The sequence below is a fragment of the Homalodisca vitripennis genome, chromosome 6, assembly GCF_021130785.1.
Source record: "Homalodisca vitripennis isolate AUS2020 chromosome 6, UT_GWSS_2.1, whole genome shotgun sequence".
NCBI classification, from domain to species: Eukaryota; Metazoa; Arthropoda; class Insecta; order Hemiptera; family Cicadellidae; genus Homalodisca; species Homalodisca vitripennis.
Window position 1 is genome coordinate 101359866 of NC_060212.1, and position 26499 is coordinate 101386364.

A 26499-nucleotide genomic window follows, 5' to 3' on the forward strand; every position below is an offset into this window, starting at 1 on the left:
GCTTAATATCTGTAAGAGCAATACTGAGTTCAATTATGGTGCATGAGATATTGCTGAGCATCAGCGAACATTTTTACATTGGTCTTACGGATAACCACAAGGGCAATGAGAAAATCACAGAATAACTACATTTATAAAGAAAATGAAGTCAATGATGTTGCAACATGTGACATAGTAATATAACCAACCCACTGAAATGAGGAATACACTTTTGAGTGCAACCTCATCAAAGCCTGTTACATGACACTTGGTGTGGCATAATTTTACCTTGTAAAATAGTGTTATAAGATTCCTTGAAAATGGAAACTGTTATATGAATCAAAAATAAGTTTTCAAGCTACAAATTTAGTGGTTTATGTATCCATTCCCTAATGTTAGAATCTTGTATTACTTTTTAAATTTTTTCATACACTTAATTAACTGTTACAGATCCTTGTTATTTTATTACAATGTTACAATTTCAAAATAATTTGTCTTTTAAATACTCTGTAAGTGTTCTTTTATGGCAGCTGTTTACTTGATCTATGGAATATTCCAAATATTTCTTCTTGCTGTCGTTTTGTGGAAGTTGGCAGAGCGGTTTGGAGTCACTGACAAGGTTCTTGAGAGGCTGAAAAAAGGGAAAGGGAGGGATGCACAGTCAGAAGTTTCTGTAAGCAAAGTTCTGAATTGACTGAATTAAGTTACTTAGATTAAGTATTAATGTGGGATAAATGACAATGTAAAGTTACATTTAATGATAATATATATTAGATATTGTATAATACATATACAAAAAATGGAGTACCAGTGAGCCAAGTACAGATTATGTTGATTGTGTTAGAATACACAAAGTAAATAGAATTGGAACAAACACTTTCAACAAACAAATCACAGTAAACAAGACAATTATATTTTCACTGAAATTAGACATCTAAGTTTAGTCTCCATCACTGTTTATTTAACTTTTACTCAAAGACTCAAAGACACTTTTACTTGGTCACATTTCAACCAGTAATAACTTTTAAATCAGAAACAGTGCAAAATTCTTCAAATAGATCTGTCCGATATCATTACCACACATAACTAGGATTGTCACAGCAGTACTGTCAGGATAACTAAAAAGTCGTCAGTAAGAACATTAGTTTTCAGTAGTGGCTTATGACGAATTCTTTATTTAAAGTTTCTTATTGACAATGGATGGTTTGATAGGATGCACAGGTTTAGATGGAACACTGTCGGTACGTGTTGTTTGTGCTCTTGACTTCTATGCAGTAAGAACGCAAGGGTTCATTTTGCCCGCACTTTAAGCTGTTGTCAGGTATGATACCATTATTTAACAGGTATTCCATTGCCGCACATTGTAGATTTAAAGTAAATGTTTATGTATTAAGTTTTTATCACCCCCTAAAGAAGAGGGTAGATTTCAGTCCTGTACATTTACACTTCTGACCAAATTTGGCAAATCTGAATTAGTGTGAACATTGAGTTTACCATATATATTTCACGTTTACCAAATACTTCACCTTCCGCTTAGTGCAGTGCCTGAATTTAGCATTGTCAGAGATCTGGGTCCTGGAATCTGGAGTCTACATCTAAAGAGAAGCTCAAAATGAAGTGTTTGCATCATTTTGACACCAGAGACACCTAGAATACAAAATAGGTCTAAGTGGAAGGTGAAATGGAGCTGAACTCAACATTCACATTGAATCAACCCTTCTCACCATAACTACATTATGTGCTGACTTCGTGGCTAGATCTATAGTACCTACTTTACACAGTACTCTACCAGCACTCAACAAAAACAAAAAATAAACTAGGAAATACTAAACGTTTTCAACATATTCTACAAAGTGATATTTTATCATGTTCACCCTATATTTGTTATATAACGAAAAGGTAAAAATAAACGTGTTCTAATAAAAATTTCCTGATTTTGTTTAACTAAAATTGTTGTTAACTGTATTTTCTTTTATGTGTGTTCTATGAGTGAAATTTGACTTAATATTCAAGTTTGCAGTGAGTTTGATTATTTGTACTTTTCTAAATAAAATTGAACAATAAAATTTTGTTTCTGTTTAGGAGAAGATGGATAAAAACAATACGGGGCAGTAGTTTCCTGTATCTTGGTACTCAATTTCTTACAGACAGAATATACTTGAAATGATTTAGAACTGAGCAAAAAACCTATTAATTTATTGATGATTAATAACTTATTAACATTGCGGCTAGTTATTTTATAACTGTAGAATATTTCTATATTCTTGCTAATTTTAACCTCCCTATTGAGTTTTTGAGTTTTTAATTTTAAATATACTTCTCTCAAATTACATTAAAATTTATTTGTTTATTTTTCAACAACAAATATTTGAGAAGAAACTTTGTCATTACAGTCAATCTAAAAGGACTACCTTCCTAACTTTTACATATTCTAAGTATTTTCAATATACTTTTTTTATTTTTAGCCTGGAATATTAAAATGTTAGAGGTCTGATTTTTATAATGTTTTGGGGATTTATGATTTCCTTATTTATTCAAGAAGTATTTAATTATGCTGATATGTCCTTAACTAACCTTACTTGAGTAGAATACATAGAAGCACAATTGAGAATTACAGCGGATCTTGAATGGTTTACAGATGACTCTAAAACAAAAAGTGGCACAGGCTCTGGGGCTGTGAGAGTGAGACCATGCAGGGAGCAAGTGGCATTCACAAATAGCCGGGAATCATTAAAGGTGTTAGACTCTTGTGTATTCAACACCAAACGTATGAATTGTTAATTGTTATCAAGTCGTTTCTTCCCTTGGTAGAATCAACAATAAGACTGTTTGTTGGGTTTCTGGTCATGAGGGGGTCTCTGGGAACGAAAGAGCTGATGCTGTGGCCAACTTGGGCCCAGTGTCCAGCATGACTGGACCTCAACCATTCTATAATACAGGGTGACCGCCGAGAACCGGACGTTTTTGGAATTGCTAGTACACGCTCAGCCAAGATGGGAGAGGGGGAGAGTGTGGTGAATGACTTCGCTATACAATGCCATTTCAGTAGCCATGGAGCAGTGGACAGTGGAGCATCGCATGTTTGCATACGACGCGTATGTGCAAAATGGCGAATCTGTTACAACGGATTTTTTCGCACTCATTTCAACCTTGGACGCGATGGTACGGTTCCTACCCGCAATACTATTCTCAGGTGGGTTCAAAATCTGAGAACGACAGGAGTTATTTTAAAGAAAAAATCTCCTGGCTCAAGGAAGACCGTAAGGACGCCGGAAAACGTCGAGAGGGTGAGACTAGCCCTCATTCGGAGCCCAAGTCGTTCAGCAAGAAGACATGCAAGTGAACAAAGGTTAAAGCGTGAATCAGTGCGGAAAATTTTGCAAAGTGATTTAAAATTTCATCCCTATAAAATGTGTGTTGTTCAGAAGCTATAGGAAAGAGATTACGCTCAGCGAGAGGACTTCGCCGTTCACATGCAAGTGTTGCTCGAAGATAATGACAGCACAATAATCATTATAAGTGATGAGGCACATTTTAATTTAAATGGAGAAGTTAACAAGCAAAATCCTGTCTAGAGGTCTAGACAGAAATGAACACATTTATTTTCAACAAGATGGTGCCACACCGCATACTACTCGCTTGTCAATGGCTGTGGTACGTCGGATGTTTCCAGGAAGGCTCATTTCCCGTTTCGGCGACATCCAGTGGCCCCCAAGGTCACCAGACTTGACGACTTGTGACTTTTTTGTGGGGGTACCTTAAATCACAAGTCTGCAACAACAAACCTCGCACCTTGGCAGAGCTAAAGGATGCAATCAAGACCAAAGTGGCAGCAATTGATCAAGAGCTTCTCGAACGTGTACATACGGATTTTCTTAAAAGGTTAGAAACCTGCATTCAAGAAAATGGACACCATCTATTTGACGTTATATTCCATAAGTAACATTGTTCTTAAATGGCATGTAATTACAAACATTTCTATGTAATAAAATAAGTTTTATGTTAAAAAATAAGTGGTTTATGTTTATTTAAAAAACGTCCGGTTCCCGGTGGTCACCCTGTATTTCTAGGTGTGAATCCTTCGGGGTTGTCTCAAAGATTGTTCACGCTGAACTTAAGAGAAGGTAGAGACTGCATCCAGGTCTGAGGATGAGCAGAGTGCCTACAGTTGCCTTCACCAGAGTGGCGTCTAACCTTCTCTTCTTAAGTAGATTGATGTCTTCTCGAATTGTAGGTCTAATGGTCATCTGAGGACGCTTCTTCACAGAGTTGGCACTCTCTGGGAGGATCCACTCTGTAGAAAGTATGACGAGTAGGAGGAAACTGCTAAACTCTTACTTCTTGACTGTCCAGCAATAGCGAGAGAGCACTATTCCATCCTTGGTAGTCTAGTCAAAGGTGGTGAGTTTCCCCAGCAGGTTGGGTTGTTTTCAGCAGTTTGTAGAACTGCTGAAACCGTAAACTGGTTGTCATGGTATACTTCCATTTGCGCAAAAGATTCTTGAGGCTTAAGTGCATGGCAATAGGCCGCCATTAGTAGAAGAAGAAGTTTTCCACACTAAAATTTCCAACCTAAGAATATCAATGATGGTATCGTAATGATCTATTCAGACAGAATTCACTAAAGAAAGAGAGCACTGACATGGCTAGTCCTGTACATAGTATGATAAAGGCAAGTCTCAAGTCAGTCAAAGTTAAAAACTCTGGATATACATCTGTCAAGTTACTTTGTGCTTTAATGTGGTTTTCTTCAAGAACAAATGATAGATATTCATTATGCCACTTGACGAAAAATCCATTCTGGATTAGTCTGACTATGAAAATGTTGAATTCTTCAAAATATATGCTCCCAATTGGCATTATTTGTGCTAAATAAAACTGTAAAACTTCTTCTTTCAAGATATGAACTCGCTCCAGAAACAGTTTCGATTCAGTTCTTGTCACCGCTTGAAGCTGCATAAGTGTATTAATGTAAAGGATCGCATAATCTTCACTCATACTCGTAGATGTAGGATAGCCTGCTTCCCAGCCAAGCTCTTTGTGAGTTTTAAACTTTAATCTTTCTTTTAGTATACTGAGTGACGAGTTCTGCAAACCATCAAAAGCATCTAAAAAATTCTCAAAAGGAGTAATAATGGGCAAATTGCTATTCTGAAGTTCTTGAAGACTGTTCAAATTGGGCAGCTGAGGCTTTGATTTGATCAAATGAAACAGCTGGCCGAAGAATACATTGATTATTACTAAACTAAACAGTGAGCAAGTTGTCATTAGTAATCTTGCAGAGTCATTTTTTGGAACATTTAAAACGGATATTGACAAAATTGATTTTATGACCCCAGATCCAATGTCTAGTGAACTTTTATTTGACCAATCACTTATGTTTGTTTTTGAGCACATTTTTGTTAAAAATATGGACACAGCAAGACTGATAAAAGCAGTGCCAATAATACCTATCCAAACTGTACCCTGGAAAATGTGAAGAATGACTCGCCATCCCTGAATATTCCCTGAGTCTCTCACCATCACCACTAATGAACTGTGCAGTCTCGCAATTGTGTACTGAATTTTGTTTGAACCGTACCATTTCATAATTTTTGTGTTCAAAAAGATGTCAGCACAGTTGTCAATAATGTCGGCCAAGGCTCCAGAAGGTGTTCCGTTGATGACGGATCCGTAAAGTGACTTGTCTCGTGGTCTGTGAGAAACAAGATGGGTGTTGAAGTGAGATTCTAGGGCCCATCTGAGAGTGAGATCGGGACCTCCTCGGATGCTTTTCGGGGAATCCATCAGTTTTGGGTGTGCACTGAAATCATAAGGAAATATTATTGCATTCAAAGGGTACCCATGTAGATTTAACAGTCTACTGTTTAATACTCGAACAAAATCATCTGACTGTTTCAGTTCCAATATAGCACCTGGTTTTGATGGACTATCTGTGAAAAAGGGGTCATAAGCTAAGATAATACTTGAAGATCCTCCAATGATCTCCTGGATCACTGGGAAAATAATAAGATGAAAAATACCAAAGTCTGTCCATAGTTTGTGAAAATAGTGGAGATACGATGTATGATCACGATGCACTTCTTCTGTGATACTATTTACTTCAAGTACTAGTATCCGTTTAGTGTTTAATTTTAGAGTGGTTGTGTTAAAGCACTTCAAAGATTCAACAACCTGTGTTATTACTGATGATTTGTCAAATATCACGAACAATAGTCCACCCAAGTCCACTATTCCCAGTCTGTAACAATTTACAAACAAGGTTTCCTGGCTGTAGATTACAACTGGCAAGTGAATTGCAGTAAAAATGTCATCCACGTAAGATTCAGGTGTTACAATGCTCAATGAAGACTCATGGATAAAATATTTCTGAACAAGTTCTTTTAATACAACATTCGTCAAAGTACATGGCAGATTATGTTTTAATACAACACCAAATAGGTGTTTCAAAAACACAAAATGCAAGATGCATTTGAAGAGAGGCATGTTGTCACTATGGTAGGTAATGTTGTTTAATCTTTGAAAAGAACAAGGATAATTTGTCCAAAGCAATCAATCAGTGAAAATAATGGAATATCTGATTTTCTCAATTACTGTTAAAATTCAAATTGTACAATTATTATTGATTGACAGTGCCATCAACAATTATCTTGTTCTCAATGAATTTCTTTATTAATTGCAGAGCTCTGTCAGCAGTAGGAATGGCTTTGTAACACAATTTCAATTTGTTTAAACCAATTAGTACATATTGATTTACCTGTACATTGCTTTAGAATTAATCACTATTCTTCATCAATCATGGGAAGGATACAATAAGCTAATTTTGTAGGTGTCTCAAATTTTAATTGTCACCTTGACATACTAACATAACACAGACAATATTGAATAGTTTTAATACCTGAAGATATGTTTATTTACCAGCTTAAAACTGCAGTAGTTTGGATATCAAGGCTGTTTATTTGACAAGAACAAATAATAAAACTGAATTTCTTGTAGTTTGGTCCTAGTATGTTATTCTGTGTAGTATAGAGGTTTAGTTTTTTTTTTTAAAGGAATAGTTGGAGGAGTAGAGATTAAATATATGTTTGAAACCAAAGATTAAATAAAGAAGATTAAATGATCTAGTATTTATTATAAGATTTTATTACTTGCTTTGTTCAGTAAGAATTGGAAGAACAGGTATTTATGTGATTGCTATACATGTTTCTAGATACAGTTAATTTTATTGTTTAATAATAAATTGGGGGATAAGAATTTTAATCATGTAGGCTTTTAAATTATAGTTTCATAAATATAGTTTGATCATTGTTGAGATATTTAGAAAACACTTTTTGTAACAGTGAAAGATTGAATGATTAGAGTAGTGAGATTACCTGAAATCCATGTTTAGTATAAGCTTTTTTAATTTGTTCTTATAATGAGAGATTGAAGAAGGAGGAAGAAAAATGAGCAAATATTCTTGGAATTATTAGTTACATTGCAATTACCGACAGTATTGGCTAAAACCTGAAAATGTTTGGGAATGAACAGGAAACCGCTACTACAGCTACAGTAACCCAGACCAGCAGAGCTAGCAGTGACTTCCCAGTGTTTCAAGTCATGGCTATTCAAGTCTTCAGAGGGTAAGGATATTCTTGATACTATTCTGTAGGGAGCTGACAGGTTTGCATCCAAAATAGAAGTAGAGAGGGTATACCAGTTGTTTGACTGTGCTTCTCCTCCATTTATAAATCAAATCAAACAATAATATATTGAAGTCAGCTGATTTTAGTAGAAGACCAATGAGACACACTTAATGACATATACTGTAAGTACATTACTTAGATTTGTAAAGAAGTCACTCCAGAACAATAAATATTAAGATATTAACGTCAAAGTCTTCTGGTTCACATCACATCGAAACATTGCTTACACAATTAATTATATTCTTGAGATATTTCAGCCTTGCTGTGGAGAGCCATCTTCAGTCAACAGATCATAAACCAAAACTGCCAACAACAGCAGTCATCTTTATAGGCGAGTTTCACACTATCTTCTGTAAGGAAAAGGGGGCATACATTGAATGTCATCCTGGAAAAAGAATTTTAGATATTAAGAATGTATTTTTAGGATATGTAGGCATAAGTTTAGCAGTAATTTATATTCATGTTGGATGTAATGACTTGAGAAAGGGTTATCGGATGGGTGGTTCAGGATACAATGGCGGCCATGGATAGCTTCAATTCCTGGTTAGCATGGCTGATTCCCTTTTGTGATGATTGCTCTGAGCATTTACCTTTGTAGGCTTATGATTGATCGGGAAACTAGGTGAGTGGGGGGAAATAGTCATCTAAAAGTTGTGTACCTAAACATGAGGTCTCTAAGTACTGGGTTTGATGAAATGAGCTCACTTGTGTGTGACATTGATGTTGATGTTCTTGCTGTTGGTGAAACATGACTTCATGCTGGCACGCCCTCTGACAACTATAGTCTACCAGGTTACAATATGGTGATGAGGGACCGAGTTCATATGAACGCCCAATCTGACAACGAGTCAGGTGGTGGAGGTGTGGCCTTTTATATCAATGAGGATCTTACTTATGAGCAGTGATATTCTTTGTGTTGTCATGCATTTAAAGGGAAAGAGGCTTGGGATTTGTGAAGTTTATAAGCCTTCTAGTTTGAGATACACTCTTCTTGAGCCTTTATTTTACTCTTTCTTCGTTGACTTGGATATTCAAGTAAACACTTGTGTATATATTTAGGAGATGATCATATAGACTTACTCTCAAAAACAATCAACGAGGTTAAGTATTTAAACCAAATCTTGAGGGAAACTAATTCAATACAAGCTATAAATCAACCAATCAGATTTACAGCATCCTCAGCCACTTTGTTAGACCTTATTATTGTGACATGTTGGCTGATGTTAAGAGGATTGATGTTATTGATGCATCATGTATCAAAGACCACAGATGGGTGAAGATGACAGACCACAAGCTTGTTCACTGCGATATTATATGTGCAAAGGAAAGGAGTAAGCCAAAGATGACAATATATAGAGACCTCTAGATTTAACTCAGTATTAGCTGTAGTAGAAATTGATCAGACCTATTGGACTCATGCTTTATAGATAAATGAAGTGGATGATATTAAAGTTTGAACTTTAGACATGTGACAGATAATTAGGTTAAGTCTGTGGTAAATTCAATTAAGTCTAGCGCAATAGGGAGTGATAACATTTCTATTCAGATGATAAAGGTTGTGAGTATGTTTGCCATAGAAGCACTCGCTCATCTGGTAAATCAGTCATGGCAAAAATGAATCATTGTAGATTTGGAGCAGGAGCAATTGAGTGGTTACAATTGTATTTAGCAGACAGAACACGAGTCACAAAGTTTAAGGGTAAGATCCCAACTGCTCTTAACAGGAATGAGGTGTCCCTCAGGGGAGCTGCTTGGGGCCTATACTTTTCAGACCTGGATCGGGACAAGGTCTTGCAGGGTGTCAGCCGTGATCGGAAGCTTCACTTCCATAGAGTGAGGCTTAAGTTAGGCTGAAAAAGTTATTCTTATTTTGGGCCGACATTGTATAATGACCCCCTTGGTTTCCCGAAGTCTCTTTCCATTAGTAGTTTTAAAAAGAATGTAAAATACACAGTTAGAATTTAAGATTGGAATTGAGTTATCCTAAAAACCAGTTTGTAACTGAGGAACACTCGTAAATAAAGAATTTTTATTTATTTACTGAAGTTACTTTATTTCTTGATTATTTTTAGAGTTTCTCGTACTGCCCTTGGATAATAGTATGGAATTTCACAAGAACTTTTGTTTTCTTTAATTCAATTGCATGTTTGGTCTTGAAACAATGTTCTGCTATCGCAGATTTTTTCTGTAATATTTTATATGTTTAATGTGTTCACTCACTCATGTGGATATTAAAAGTGTTGTCTTCACAATGTAGATTGAGCCACAGTTATGTGAGATTTCATAGACTCCAGGCACACACAATGTAGATTGAGCCACAGCTATGTAAGATTTCATAGACTCCAGACACACACAATGTAGATTTAGTCACAGCTATGTGAGATTTCATAGACTCCAGGCACACACAATGTAGATTGAGCCACAGATATGTAAGATTTCATAGACTCCAGGCATACACAATGTAGACTGAGCCACAGCTATGTGAAATTTCATGGACTCCAGGCGAACACAATGTAGATTGAGCCACAGCTATGTAAGATTTCATAGACTCCAGGCATACACAATGTAGATTGAGTCACAGCTATGTGAGATTTCATAGACTCCAGGCACACACAATGTAGATTGAGCCACAGATATGTAAGATTTCATAGACTCCAGGCATACCCAATGTAGACTGAGCCACAGCTATGTGAAATTTCATGGACTCCAGGCGAACACAATGTAGACTGAGCCACAGCTATGTGAAATTTCATAGACTCCAGGCATACACAATGTAGATTGAGTCACAGCTATGTGAGATTTCATAGACTCCAGGCATACCCAATGTAGACTGAGCCACAGCTATGTGAAATTTCATAGACTCCAGGCGAACACAATGGAAACTGTTCTTCACTGCTCTCAAAAAGTTCGCTTTGATTTTAGTTGTAGCATTGGCCGTATATGCCTAAGAATTAAGTTAATTTAAATAAGTTTTGTTAATTTTATTAAGTTATTCAACATATGCAGAAAAAGTTTAGTGAGTATACTTATAATTAATAATAAATCAAATACTTTACAAGTCCATATGAGGACAAAAATGAGGACTCGGAGTGTAGACTCTGCAATAAGTCTGAAGAGACTGCAAAACACATAATACTGGACTGTGAGAGACTGGGAGCAAGGAGAAGGGCTCTTTTCGGTGATAAACAACCAGGCGACGAACCAGATGCTAGTATCGGGGAAAAGCTTCTTAGCCTAATTAAGGGCACAAAGATAGGCTTACCCCTCTAACATCAAAGGGGCACACAATAAGCTCAGGTTGACGTGTGAGGATCTGTGAATCCACCCCAATACCCCAACGCAAAAAAAAAAAAAAAAAAAATTATGGTTGCCTGTAAAGTCGGTTTTACGGGCGAAGATTTTACGCGACAACGTCTTTTTCTCGGTAGAATATTTATTGATATGAATATTATTAAATTGCACAATAGGAACAAGGAATTGAATGAAAATAAGAATTGCACAAATTTTAACTATAGAAATATATTTTGTTTACTAAAACATTGTACATAATTTGAAATTAATTAAAATTTGTTATTGTAAATGGTAAAGTTGAATAAAACATTTACTAAAATTGGAATTTCAAATTCTTGCTAAACACAGTTAAATTCTAACTCCGCGCGTGGTGATTGGTCGGTTTAGTTCGTTTGTTTGGTCGCACTGTTATGACAGGTTAGAGGTTATAATTTGTTATTTTAAATGTTTGACTAGCAATACGCGCTGTTTCTTCTCAATCGACTGAATTACGATTGATTGCAGAGTGATTTAAACTAATAATTTACTTAACACTATCAACATTTGTCAATAGTATGACATAACCTATAAACACAGTTTCTCAACTTTTGTGTCAATCTAACAATTAATCAATCAATCATAGTTTACGATAATGAAATATCAGTGTACAATTATTTACCTTTATTGTTGTAGTTGTTGTAAATGACGAATCTAAGCACTCCACATTTTCACGAATAAACATAGTTATCTGCTTTATCCCGTGCGGCGGTCCCACAGTTATCTGCTTTATCCCGTGCGGCGGACCCACTGGACGGGCATCGTAACGTTACCGGGCGTTACACTTTTTCATGAGTGACTCCGAGCCGCAACCTAATTTAAGACGTTGTCACGTCAAAAAAAAAAAGTCCATATGAGTATATTAATTCATGAGTCAATGGATGCATTGTTTTTGATAAGCAAAACATGGCATGCACTGGGTGATCATACTAATTATTCATTACCATGTAATGCCTATAAATCAATAAAATGTACTTTTTTACTAATTAATCCAACAGTGAAATGAGTGTGAGAACATGTAAAATATTTTAAACAATGTGTGTTGCATCACAACGCATAAGATGAGTATTTATATAATATAATATAAGAGTGTTTGAAATTTTTTTTCTTGAGGTAATTGATAAAAAATAAACAAGCAAATTCTTCTAATACATTCTTTACTGTAATAATTTGAATTTCAAATGGGAAAAGTTTTTCATATGCATAGAATACTGCTGTCATAATGTATTTTGTACTTATAATATCAAATCTTGGTATTAAGATAAAGATTTTTAATTTATTATAACATAAACATGTCAATGAATGCAATTGGTTACATTTTACTTTTCTAGGTTAACCATCTTTGGTACTATTATATTCCATGGAGAAAGCTATCGATACTGGTTTATTATAACATATACGTGTCAATGAATGCAATTGGTTACATTTTACTTTTCTAGGTTAACCATCTTTGGTACTATTATATTCCATGGAGAAAGCTATCGATACTGGTTTATTATAACATATATGTTTCAATGATTACAATCAGTTACATTTTACTTTTCTAGGTTAACCATCTTTGGTACTATTATATTCCATGGAGAAAGCTCTCGATACTGGTTTATGAAGCCAAGTGCTTGGAATGGAATAATGCCTTCTGACCTAATGTACCCTTGGTATGGCTATTCTTTACTAATACCTTATTGAAAGACTATATATTATCTTAGAGACATTTACTATCTAATAAACAGGAGAGATTTTTGTGTATTGTTATTGTGAAAGTCAATTTTAAGAAATTGTAATTGAAAGATAAGAATCCTAATTTGTAGATGCACATAACGATTTAATTTTTGTTGCTATTTCTAATTTGCTGTGTTTATAAATCTTCCCCCTTAATGTCCACTAATGTCAACCAAAGTCAATAGTTGATATGTATTTATGAACTGGATAAAATCTTCAGAACTAAACCTGAGAGAAATCAGAATGAGCACAAAAAGATGGGGTTTGAAACAAATTTGAGTTATTTTAAGAAAGAAATCAGTAAAACTATTTCAACCTAGCATTTTTTTCCATACTTGCATGAAAGAAACATATTCTATACTATCATTTACATATGGTTACATTATAATAGTTACTCCTTTACTGTCAATATAAACTTTGATATAACTACATCTTTATTTAAGTCTAATAAATATGTCTCTTTTTGTTCCTATAACATGCAAAGGTATTATGAATGGTTTTATGGCTCTGTTGTAGCAATGAAGTATTATTTGTTTGACAATTGCTTTACTTGCAAGAACATATTGTAGAAGAATTAAATAATAAAATTATGATTTTAAACAACAACAAACATTATAATATGACACATAATAACTAAATAATAGTACAAATTAATGGTAAGTGTGCGGATGAAATTTAGAGCTAGCGTAAAATGGGTTGAATAGAAAGAGTTGTTAATTTCTAAACTCTCTTATTGATTGGGGTGAAGCAGCCTTTAAAAACTTGTGTGTTGCTTTTCTACCATATGTGGGGGGATTGGAAACAGTATAAATGACTAAATATAGGTATCAGGTATAAGAAAATCTCAGACATTTACAAACTTAAAGCTTTATATTGTGGAAAAAGTATAAAAATTTGTATTTCTGTATTTATACTTATGGTACTCAATTCTTGTATAAATACATAAATACAATTATGTTTAAAAGGCGCTTTTAACAAACACACATTAATGGTTACAGCAGAATTTTCATACCAAGCCAGTACACAATAAAAATACATAAAAAACAGAAAATGAAATCTAAAACAAACATATCAGGATTCCTACAAAATCAACATGAGAGATAGAAACAATAACAGAAACATTCTCATACTACATTAGATCAAAGTATAAACTTACTAACATACTAATAAATATATACAATTTTATAACAAAAAACATAATATGGCCCTCAATAAAACCAAGTACCTATTCAATATGAGATCAACTTCATAGTATAGAGCTAGGAGATTTCTGATTTAAATTACTTAACAGGCTTAAAACATAAACATAGTTTCTTCTGCTTAATATAATTTTATTTATTAAGTTTTGTAAAGTAATAGTTCATTTCTATTTAAAATTAATATCACTCTCAGAAAGTTTTTCTAAACTCTAAAAGAGGTTTTCTAAAAAACAGCAATAACATTTATTTTTAAATATTTGTAACGCATATTTATTGATTTTAGACTCTAATTTATCTTAAACTTTTAGTAATATCATAGTATGACTGTTCAAAGTTTTGGATAAACGACAAAAATGTATGGAAGTCTTTTTCTTATTGCGTGTGTGTGTGTGTGTTCTATTTTTATAGGTATGAATACTGTAATTATATGTTAATTTTGAAAATAGGATAAGTGTTTTCTGGAATTTTCTTTATTCATATTTCTTAAGGCTTTCTTTTGTAAAATTAAAATTTCTTTAACCCTTGGTCTGTTATCCCAAAAGTCAAACCATATTTTAAAATTTATTGAAAATATGCAAAGTAGCATGTCCTTACATAGGCTTTTAGAATTACGTTAATTAGATGACTTAGGAGATAAATAACACAACTAAGTCTGGTTTGAACATAGTCAATATGAGTGTTCCAGTCTAATTGACTGTCTATATAAATACCTGAAACTTTACTGGAATTCACTGAGTTATTGTTTTTAATGTATTTATGGGATTTAAGACTAAAAAGCATATTTTGGGTTTTTCCGTTGTTGACTGAAAGGTCATTAGAATTGAACCACAGTCTTGCATCCTGCATAGTCTTATGAGCCAATCTTTCCAGTTCGTCAAGCTTATAATTTGTATTAAAAAAGTGGTATCATCTGCATATAATATTGTTGTACATTTTACGGAAAAGGATAATTCATTAATATACATTAAAAAAAGAGAAGGGCCTAAAACTGACTCTTGTGGGACATCCTACTCCACATGAACTTGCGACATCGTGCCATCACGACCGGAAGAGGTTACCTTTCTAGAGGACTAATTATCTCCCGTGGATCCGCCACTAGATCTCCCCTATCCAAACATAACCAGATTTGATGAGGAAATAATAAACTAATAATTTAGATATGGTTCTGAGAGTTCCCTAACTATAACACAAGCCTAAACAATCTACATACACTTCTACCTGGCCTTCTCTACACAATAGCCACACAACGACTCCGACACAACCTCCGCTCTCCACTTAATATCCTAGGCAAGAATAATCCTACCAGAACCTGTCCAGGAGAATTCCAGATAGTAGGAGGCTCCCATTGTTAAAGCTTCGACCTAAAGGTTGGCCCAGCTGGTTATTGTGTTCTCAGCTACTGATAGATTACGCGCCAAATTCAAATCTATAGTGGCACTCACCGCAAACTTCTGATACAACACGCTGTTAAAAGAAACTCATTGTTTATGATTTTTCTAATAAGATTCAAAAAACTTATTAAGCACTCTGACAATCCATAATAAGATCATTTAATTAAAAGATCAGGATAGCTGTCACAATCAAACACCTGTTGAAGATTACATAAAGTAACTTGAACATAGGTTTTATTTTCAAAGGCTTGATAAATTTGTTTCAACAAGTTGTTCAGGGCATCTGTTGAGCTCTCTTTTATAAAACCAAATTGTCATGTATTAAACAGATTGTTATTTTCAAAAAGGAATTTACTTGTTCATAAACTATTATTTCAATAAATTTTGATAAAACTGGTATAGTAATAGAGACAGGACGGTAACAATCAGGCTGTTTCTTTTTATACATTGTGCAAACCTACAATATTTTAAGTTGATCAGGGAAAACCCCTTCATTCAGAATCTTATTGATACAAATCGAAAAAGGATTTAAAACTTATAAATATTTGTTTCAACAAATTGTTGGACATATCGTAAATATCTAAACTGTCAGATTGACTCATATTTTTAATAGATCTTCTCACATCATCAGGAGTTTTAATTCTCCAACTAAATTTTATAGGAGGTGTATGAGTTTTTTTATTAAGCTATGCCACTCTTATTTTACTAAGAGATTCAATGAAATATTGATTAAGAATATTTGGATGAATGTTTGATTTTTGATGTTGCAAAGCAACAATATTTTTTATGATTTCTGATGCTGCCTGACATTTATTATTACTTTTCTCAATATATTTAAGATCAATATCCAGCTTGGCAGCATCAACTGAAATATTGTAATTCGATACATATATATTTTTTAATAGTATTGTTAGATTGGTCGCTTTTAACCAAATTATGTTGGCTACAAATAATAATTGTTATTACATTTTGTCCGTTCATAAGTAAACTAATTAATTATCGAATTGTTTCTTACCAACTGTTTTGTTTTCCAGTTTCCAGAACTTTATAAAAATGAATGCTACAGAGTAATTTATCGAAAAAGAATTGGAATACTGATATTGCATCTTTATATGCTAATTCATGAAATATGTTTTCCTAATCATAACAGGACAGTCTCATGGATTAATTCTCTATACAATCTTGAGGTAGTTTATTTAGTGTGGAAAATGATTTGCCAAAACAAGTTCTGTGAAATTTTTATTTTCTGTTAACCTCGAATAAGTGCTCATGTCACTTAAAATTCAAAAAACTAAATTTAGTCCATTTCTATTACATCAAGTTTAGATAACAACTTAGACAATTTAATTATTCATAATTGTAATAATCGCTATAACAATGCTTGTGCCTGTAATAAAATCGAGAAAATGTTGTCATACAAATATTTGGGTGTTGTGTTTGAATCTGGAATGGAATGGATAGATCACACAACTTTTCAAATTTTTTAGAAAATATATATTAATTCTGATAGATGTAAAAGTTATTGTAAATTGTTAAATGGCATCCTGCATTTTGAAGAAACTGAAATCATTTATTATTCCAATGTACAATCTCATTTTTCTTATGGCATTCTATCTTGGGGGGGGGGGGGGTGATTTTCCTTTGCAAATTAAAAGTTTAGGTATAATTCAGAAAAAAAAATTGAAAGCGTAGAAGACATCCCTCTGATTTATAGTTTCAAGAAACTGGAATTCTGCCTATTAAAAAAATGTTTATAAAAGTCTTATTTATTCATATTTACAAAAGTTTTGGCTTAACTTTTTCTACAGTCCCACTTTTTTATAACACAAGATGAACAAATATAGTTAGAATTAATACTATTCACCAACACAAATAATTTGCAACAAAACACATTTCGTACTGTAATTATTGTAATCATTTTAGAAATTTCAAGCAATTTGATTCTTCCTCTCTTGAGGTTTTTAAGAAAAAATGTCAAGGAGTTGTTGATTCTTGTCTACAGTGAGGAGGCAGAGGCACTTATCTCTGTTAACTACAGAGAACATAGACTAATTGACAACTGACTGACTGATGAGACTGTCCCCTCTCCTACTAAAGATTCAAAATCCATTTAAACTAAATAAGTATTTTATTTTTATTAAATTTTATCTACCAATTCTCTTTATTTGCTTTGTTTGTTTCCTCTACGTTATTGCTAATTAACAGAATTCTGAAATCATATCCATCATTTATTCTATTCAGATTACTTCTTTCAATGAGCCTCACTTACTTTTTTCTGGGAGCCTCATGTGGATAAACTCTGCAAAAAACTTAGCTCCTGCCTTTATGTAGTACGATGAATTAAACAAATTAGCAATACAGATATGGGTAAATCAGCCTACCATTCTCTCTTTGAGTCCCATATTAGATATGGATTAATTGTATGGGGAAGTACAACAGCAACAAATTTACAAAGAGTATTAAGAACCATCAGAGTTCTTACTGGATTGAGACCACGAGACAGCTGCAGGGAAGCCTTCAGAGAACTAAGGATTTTAACAGTAGTGGCACTTTATATAATCGATACTATTTTGCACTCTGTAACAACCGGACAGACTAGAACTGTAGACCATCACTGCTACAACACAAGAAATAGACACCACTTTGCTCTTGAAACACACCACCTAAGTTTATATGAGAGGAAACCATCATACAAAGGAGCAATCTATTTCAACATTCTACCAGACTCTCTGAAGAAAACACCAGTCAAACACCTGAAGAACTCACTCAAAAGTTGGTTTCTCCAGCGACCCTTCTACACTATTCAAGAGTTTATGAACTGGAAATCAATTGCATCATGAACTGACATTTTAAACTTTATGTTCTGTATGTCCTTTATTGTATTGAAAAAAAACTCTAAACTCAACGTTTATGAATAAAGAATATTGTCTATTGTCTATTAATGACAATGTTATAAAGTAAATTCACACAATGCTCAAGATAAAAATCCTAAACCTAAAATCTTTAACTCGAGTCTACACACAGGCCATTAAGGTTCTTGTAGATTCTTTTCTCATGATTTATTAAATACAGAAATTAGTTAGCAAATTCATTCTAACCATAAATGCTGTTTCATGAGGTACTTTAAATTTTTTTTAAATTATCTCTCTTAATCTCGATATTTGGATTTATTTCTTTGGTGTTGTAAGATTTTTTCTATTATTTAGCATTAAATTATTTAATGTTACTTGACTAGAATTATTATATAATCATTTGTTATCCAAATGCTACATTCGTTTTTTTATTTAAAATAAAATATTTACTTCCGTGTGTTCAGTAATTTGTGGAAGTAAATTTGATTTGATTTGACAATGTAGGTAAGCATTGTATTTTGCACTGTAGAACACACCAAGTAGACCGAGGCCAGTTAACTGGTTGAGGAAGTGTTTTGTCCTTGTGTGAACAACGTTTGATCACAAGCCAAGTAATAAATGGAAATGTTTAAGTCCCACAAACTTATAGTGCATAACTTTGTTCTCAAATAATAATAATCTGTGTGTCTACCTATAGGCACTCTCCTATTCTATGTCAGTGTTCACAACATAAATATTATTAGTCACATCTTGTTACCTACAAAATATTTTGAGAACGATATATATATATATATATATATATATATATATATATACAGGGTGTACATAAAGTCCTGCACGAGTATAATATTTTCTGAACGATAACAGATAAAGAAACAAGATTTGGTACATCAATACTACACCTAAAAATCTACTTTTTGAAGGAACTATCAGTTTTCTGTAATATCATGGGGACGTCCCGCAAGGAGTCAGAAGGAAATCTTAAATAGGAGCATAGGTCAATATGGACATCATTTTAAAGGGCTTATCTAGCAGAGTTTAATGCCGCAAACCGCACTCAAAAAGATTGATCCAGTACAAAATGGCGGCTGTTCAAAGATTTTACTTGGTTACATTTTATTAGTAGCCATAACCCCAGTAAAGCAAAACTGCAACCAAACGAATACTGCAGCTAACTACTACATTATGCTTGTCAGTTGTACAGAAGTGAATTATGACATTAGTTATCCTCAAGGGTTACAAATTTGGTCCTAATATATTGATAACGGGGAAAACCTGATAACAGTAACAATTAGAAATCTCAGCGAACTATGACGATCGGAAACACTTCCTGTTTTCATAAAGTGTTGAACAGTTCTCCCTACAGTTGTTCTAGAAATTGGCTGCCTCTCGTGAAAGTAGTCATTAAATAAATGGCATGCTTCCTCGTATGATCGTCTGTTATTTCCCCAACCATCATAAGAAGTGTTATACGTTCACGTTCGTCAAGCGACATAGTGTAGTTGAGAACTACAAGCAATACGACAAACTCTTTTGTACTAAAGCGCACTGATAAAATGGATGGACAGCACTACTAAAACAAGAAAACTAGAATAGCCTACTATGAATAGACTGGCTAATAGGAAAGTCCTAACTGCGACCCAAAGATAAGAGATTTCTAATTGTTACTGTTATCAGGTTTTCCCCGTTATCAATATATTAGGACCAAATCTGTAACCCTTGAGGATAACTAATGTCATAATTCACTTCTGTACAACTGACAAGCATAATGTAGTAGTTAGCTGCAGTATTCGTTTGGTTGCAGTTTTGCTTTACTGGGGTTATGGCTACTAATAAAATGTAACCAAGTAAAATCTTTGAACAGCCGCCATTTTGTACTGGATCAATCTTTTTGAGTGCGGTTTGCGGCATTAAACTCTGCTAGATAAGCCCTTTAAAATGATGTCCATATTGACCTATGCTCCTATTTAAGATTTCCTTCTGACTCCTTGCGGGACGTCCCCATGATATTACAGAAAACTGATAGTTCCTTCAAAAAGTAGATTTTTAGGTGTAGTATTGATGTACCAAATCTTGTTTCTTTATCTGTTATCGTTCAGAAAATATTATACCCGTGCAGGACTTTATGTACACCCTGTATATATATATATATATATATATATATATATATATATATATATGGGTGTACATAAAGTCCTGCACGGGTATAATATTTTTTGAACGTTAACAGATAAATCTAAAAGATTTGGTACATCAACACTACACCTAAAAATCTACTTTTTGAAGGAACTATCAGTTTTCTGTAATATCATGGGGACGTCCCGCAAGGAGTCAGAAGAAAATCTTAAATAGGAGCATAGGTCAATATGCACATAATTTTAAAGGGCTTATCTAGTAGAGTTTAATGCCGCAAACCGCACTCAAAAAGATTGATCCAGTACAAAATGGCGGCTGTTCAGAGGTTTTACTTGGTTACATTTTATTAGTAGCCATAACCGGAGTAAAGCAAAACTGCAACCAAACGAATACTGCAGCTAAATACTACATTATGTTTGTCAGTTGTACAGAAGTGAATTATGACGTTAGTTATCCTCAAGGGTTACAAATTTGGTCCTAATATATTGATAACGGGGAAAACCTGATAACAGTAACAATTAGAAAGCTCTTATCTTTGGGTCGCATTTTGGACTTTCCTATTAGCCAGTCTATTCATAGTAGGCTATTCTAGTTTTCTTGTTTTAGTAGTGCTGTCCAACTTTTCTATCAGTGCGCTTTAATACAAAATAATTGGTTGTATTGCTTGTGTAATCTTCAACTACACTATGTCGCTTGATGAACGTGAACGTATAACACTTCTTATGATGGTTGGTTGGGGAAACAACAGACGATCACACGAGGAAGCATGCCATTTCTTTAATGACTACTTTCACGAGAGGCAGCCAATTTCTAGAACAACTGTAGGGAGAACTGTTCAATGCTTTATGGAAACAGGAAGTGTTTCCGATCATCATAGGTCAGGAAGGCCCGCTACTGCGACAACCGAAGACAACTCTTTTGATGTATTGCAGTCATTTATTGAGAACCCGCAAGAGTCCCTACGCTCAGCAGCACAAACTCATGACATCACTGTTACGTATGTTAAAAAAATTTTGAAAGGGTCTAATTTTAAGCCTTACTGGGGTTATGGCTACTAATAAAATGTAACCAAGTTAAACATTTGAACAGCCGCCATTTTGTACTGGATCAATCTTTTTGAGTGCGGTTTGCAGCATTAAACTCTGCTAGATAAGCCCTTTAAAATGATGTGCATATTGACCTATGCTCCTATTTAAGATTTCCTTCTGACTCCTTGTGGGACGTCCCCATGATATTACAGAAATCTGATAGTTCCTTCAAAAGTAGATTTTTAGGTGTAGTGTTGATGTACCAAATCTTGTTGGTTTATCTTTTAACGTTCAGAAAATATTATACCCGTGCAGGACTTTATGTACACCCTGTATATACTATATTACTATACGAGTACTACAGTAAAAATCAATTCTCACAGATATTACTTGCTTGTTACATTACTTTAGTATTACATTTCTGCTGAAGAATATATTTAGGCCTAGGGATTGTTTACATTTTAATTAATTCATTGATAGGTTGTAAAGTAGTTGAGTAAAATGTTGGAAATATGCAGTACATTCTAGTGAATAACACATCAGGGTTTTCATAGATATACAAGTTAAATAGCAGTCTGATACATTCTATTTGCTCAGTGTGATAGGTTTCATACAAATTAATTGGGATTTTAAAAACAAATTATAATTATTTTTATTAATGTTGAAAAGTTGCACACTGAAAATTGGTAGTAAGTAAAATGATTTATTGTGTATAAATTTGCCATTTATACTCCCAAAAAGCTTACAGGATTTTAAAATGCAGGGTTTTCTTGTTTAACCATGTCATCCATCTTGTGTATTATCAGTCACAGGAAGTTTAAGTGTTAGTGCTGAGGTCTGTGATGCCAGGTTTCTGTGGTCTATGGGAGCAGTGATGTACCAGAAGTATCGAACATCTTTGATTTTTGGCACCCAACGGTCGGCTGTGTGTTTTGAGATATTGCTGCGCTCCTTCCGATACATCATCTTTGGCTTCTTCCTCAACACCTTTGAGGACAACAATTTATCCCTTGCACGGTTCCCAGGGGAGATGCAGCGATATGGACTAGTTCATCTTATAATGTTCACTCTGGAGATGAGTGTAATGAAAAAGAAAGTCAAGGTAGGTCAGATTGTATTGTTTAAATTTAAAAAAGGAGTAATTTGCAGATTAAATTTTAGATTTCTCAAAGAGAATGGTATTGTTTATATCCCGTCTTTCATCCAGGTTCTCTTTTGGTACACTTAAAACCTTCACTGCTGGTGTACTCTGAGTGAGACTAACATCTCTTTATCCTCCCTCTGCACTGTAAGGTATCTACGACAGTCAACATGTTACACTTCAGTACAAGACTATCTAGCTATAATAATGTTAACACTTTCACTGTTGGTGTACACTGAGTGAGGCCGACTACTCTTTATCCTCTCTTTTCACTGTAAGGTATCTACCACAGTCAACATGTTAAACTGATGTATAATAACTGTTTAAATATATTACACACAATTAAACAATGGAATTGGTAGTTAGAGTGTCCCAGATTATGATCTGCAGCTATTCAGCTATCAATAAAACACCAAGTAGCCATTTCCAATGCAATTAAATTAGACAAGATTCATGTTTTAATATGTATCACTTCAACATAAGATCAAATAAACGTATATGAGAGTACATCAACAAATACTTCATCCCTCCAATTTAAGTATATGTTCCTCAGTGATCAATAATTGGGTCTTTATGATTTGGTAATTAATCTTTATGCCTGAAACTGCTAGATGATATACTGTTTTTGCAGATACCAACACCACCTTCTTCAGAAGAAGTAATCATGAGGAGATTATTGAATTGGGCAACATCTTTGAAAAATGTTGCCCAAAAATGTTCCTAACGACCAAAGAACCTCAGGAGATTCTCTGAAATCTTCTTGTTGAATAAACCTGAAAATAGTTGGACACAGTGAAAATGCTTGGATTTGCCCTAGACTTGAATCTATTCTTGAACAGCCATGTTACAGCTATTTGGAACAAGCTGGCTTGAATCACCTTCTTTCAATGCAAATTGACACCCTTTGTCCCAGAATATCTCTTAGTGACTACAAGTATTGATATATTTGCTCTCAGTGAAATGAGCTATGGATACCGCTAGCTATACAACAGCAGGTCATGCAGTTCTTTGTGATGTTATTCTGCATCTGCAAAATAGATCTGTTCGGATCTCTCCTTGCATGGTACCGTTGGAATACTGTATCCTTATTTTCATACAACTGCATCCAGCCAATACATTCTTTCTGCCTGTTTCAAATAAAACAACAACAAACAGACCTTAAAACTAGAGCAAACACCCACAATTTGAGAGGTGGTGACATTAGCATTTCCTAATGTAGGCCCAGCAAGAAGAAAGATTGTTTTTCGCATTGTTTCTGGCAATGTAACTCTCTAACTCTGGCAGTCAGATGTCTTGGGCAAAGTTTTTGAAGCAATGATCAAGTACTAGCGCCTGCACTACTTGTGCCTATTTTACTAAATGGATAGTATATTAAGGGTGCCATTTGGGGAGAAGGCATCGAATACCAAGGGGAGTTTTCATCCCTTGAAAAATGAAACCCTTCTAAGATTAAATTTATAAATCCAAAAAAGGAAGTGAGCAAGAACTGTTTCTCTTATTTTTTTTATAAGAATGTACGTTAAACAATATTTTAAGTCTAGATGCTTCCTGTGTTGGTTTAAATTGTTTTTTTTGGTTGTAAATACTGTCCTATCACGTGTTGTTTCTAGGTCAGCAACATGACCAAGCCCAGGGATCTGCTAGACTGTTACCCACAGGCAGGTTTCCTACTTGTTTGCCTGTTGCTACATCTGGTTATTACTTATAATTTGCCTGTTCCTGACTGTCCCACAGGCTACACAGGTCCAGGAGGTTTCCACAATTACTCAAGGTATCTATAACTACACTATTCATCAGTATTGGTTTGATTATTGCACAGTTTTAACCTTTCTGTCATATAACTAAACGGTGACACCTTTATGGGCATTAGCTCCAAATTTTTAATTTTCTTGGTTATTTTTTTATTTAAGGAGAGGTTGTTCTCTGTTTAAGCTTTATTTTACCTGTCCTCATGGGCCACTGGCCTGTGTGAGAAACGTATCAAACAGAATAAGGAGGAGAGTCGATACTGTATAAGTTCAATGGTACTGGTAAAAACCAGTTTTACGTTCACAGATAGGATTTGAACCTGCACTATTTCTAGCACAAATCCAAAATCTGGTGTCATAGAATGCTCAGCCATCGACACTCCTAATTTGCTGTAAGCAACCAAAGACTAAATCGCCAAAAATTAGATTTTTATTCTATGTTTTATCAGTTGGTTGGATTCATTGCTGTACAGGTCACATGGCTCTAACACTGGAAAAATAGTAAATTTATGTCTTATTGAAAACATTTCAGTCTAATATCTTTTCAACATCATAATTACATTTTTCTTTTGCTATTATTGACTAATTCACTGTATTTATATTTCTATATTAAATAGTTATATTTAGGACTACTGGCATTACAACCTCAGAGTTTTCATTCCCTAATATTGCCATGAGATATTTTATTTGGGTACTATACTGATTTTAGGTAGATATGCCATATGCCAATGTAAATTTTTTAATTCACTAAAAAAAAAAACATGTACACATAGTCTTTCTTTCTGTACTTGTAATATGTTACTTTTAAGACAGTGATTTCCATTAATATGTCTGAAGAGACAAAACTGATGTCATTCATTTGCTAAGATGGTGCTGAATGAATATTTCTTGATAATAGATACCGGTAAGTAATTATGATTAAAAAAAAGTAAATTTATCAAAAGTATTAGACTATTATGCATTTTTATCATGAGTAGTTGTTTGTGCTTTTCCACTCTTCTTAATTACTTCAGCTATGAATGAATATTGTCTCCAGTCATAAAAAATGTACCGGAGGTGCTGCAAGATTCATTGATGTTTTGGTGTTTGGAGAAGATCACATTTTGCGAAATGCACCTTGCTTTGATATTTACAACTGCTTATCGTTTGATACTGAAGGTATTATTTTGTAATTTTATTTTTACCTCTCATTCATAATAATTAGAGTTTCTGTAGCTAGCTTTCTACTAAGTTCTTGTTTCTAATATTAGTTTGCTAATATCACTACCACACACACACACACACACACACACATATATATATATATATATATATATATATATATATATAGAGAGAGAGAGAGAGAGAGAGAGAGAGATACATGAGAAGGGCAGATCCAGTACTTCAATACGAGAAGGGGGCATCCTGGTGATCTCCAGGAAGTCTGAGGTTATGGATGGCATTTTGTAAACAAACTTTCAGCCACAGAAATTATGTAAGCTTGAATAAATGATTTTTCTGCATATATTAAGGTCATATTTTTGAAAAGGCCAAAAAGTGGGGTGTGATACACAATAGCCCTCTCCCCCCTCCATCCCTGCTGGATCTGCTTTGATAAATAATGACTGTTTAGTACTTAGCTATGTTAGCTGATTTCTGAAACATAGATAATCAAATGTTTGCAATTCATTGTTAGACATCCATTATATGTAACAAGCACATACCAACACATTTGTTTGTTTAGACCAAAGATTTTGACCAAATCATAGGTTAACAAAGTAACAAATTTAATTAAATTTGAATTTTATTTTATTTTCCCAAAATGTAATAAAACAAGTTTCCAAATGCAACACAATTAATAATATATAATACTTTTTAACACTAAAAACTAAATATTTGTAATATTTAGAAGGAAATAGTATACAAATAATTTTAAAAATATTATAAATACATGCAGTTTCCTCAGCAAAAATGAGAGTCTACCCACAAATCTGTTACTAGGGTAATAAAAAGTAATGACATTGAAGATAATTTTATTTTTGTATATTCTCAATGAGTGCTAATGAGGGAGGTGTACTTTAGTGTACTTCTTCAGATGTAACAATAAATGTTGTATATACATTTACAGAATTAAATTATTAAACTAACTAAATATAAACAAGAAAAAAGAACTGAAATAGAAATATATATACACAGGGTTAATAAAAAGTCTGGAGACCCCCGACTAATATTGTAACGTCTCACACGAGAAAAACTAAACTCACCACACGTTTATGTTATATTATGACTTTTTGGGCATAATTACTGCTTCATTC

The 26499-nt window shown here is 33.8% G+C and overlaps 1 protein-coding gene across 3 annotated transcripts in view; it reads left to right on the top strand.

Annotated features, from left to right (window-relative positions):
• Positions 1–26499, top strand: part of LOC124364658 (heparan-alpha-glucosaminide N-acetyltransferase-like) — a 43832-nt gene that overhangs the window by 11405 nt on the left and 5928 nt on the right. For all 3 annotated transcript variants that reach the window (XM_046820294.1, XM_046820297.1, XM_046820296.1), the window contains 6 exons: positions 510–652; positions 7510–7601; positions 12539–12646; positions 22166–22418; positions 24068–24228; positions 25242–25363. In XM_046820294.1, the coding sequence (XP_046676250.1) occupies positions 510–652; positions 7510–7601; positions 12539–12646; positions 22166–22418; positions 24068–24228; positions 25242–25363 (879 nt within the window). The remainder of the gene's footprint in view (positions 1–509; positions 653–7509; positions 7602–12538; positions 12647–22165; positions 22419–24067; positions 24229–25241; positions 25364–26499) is intronic.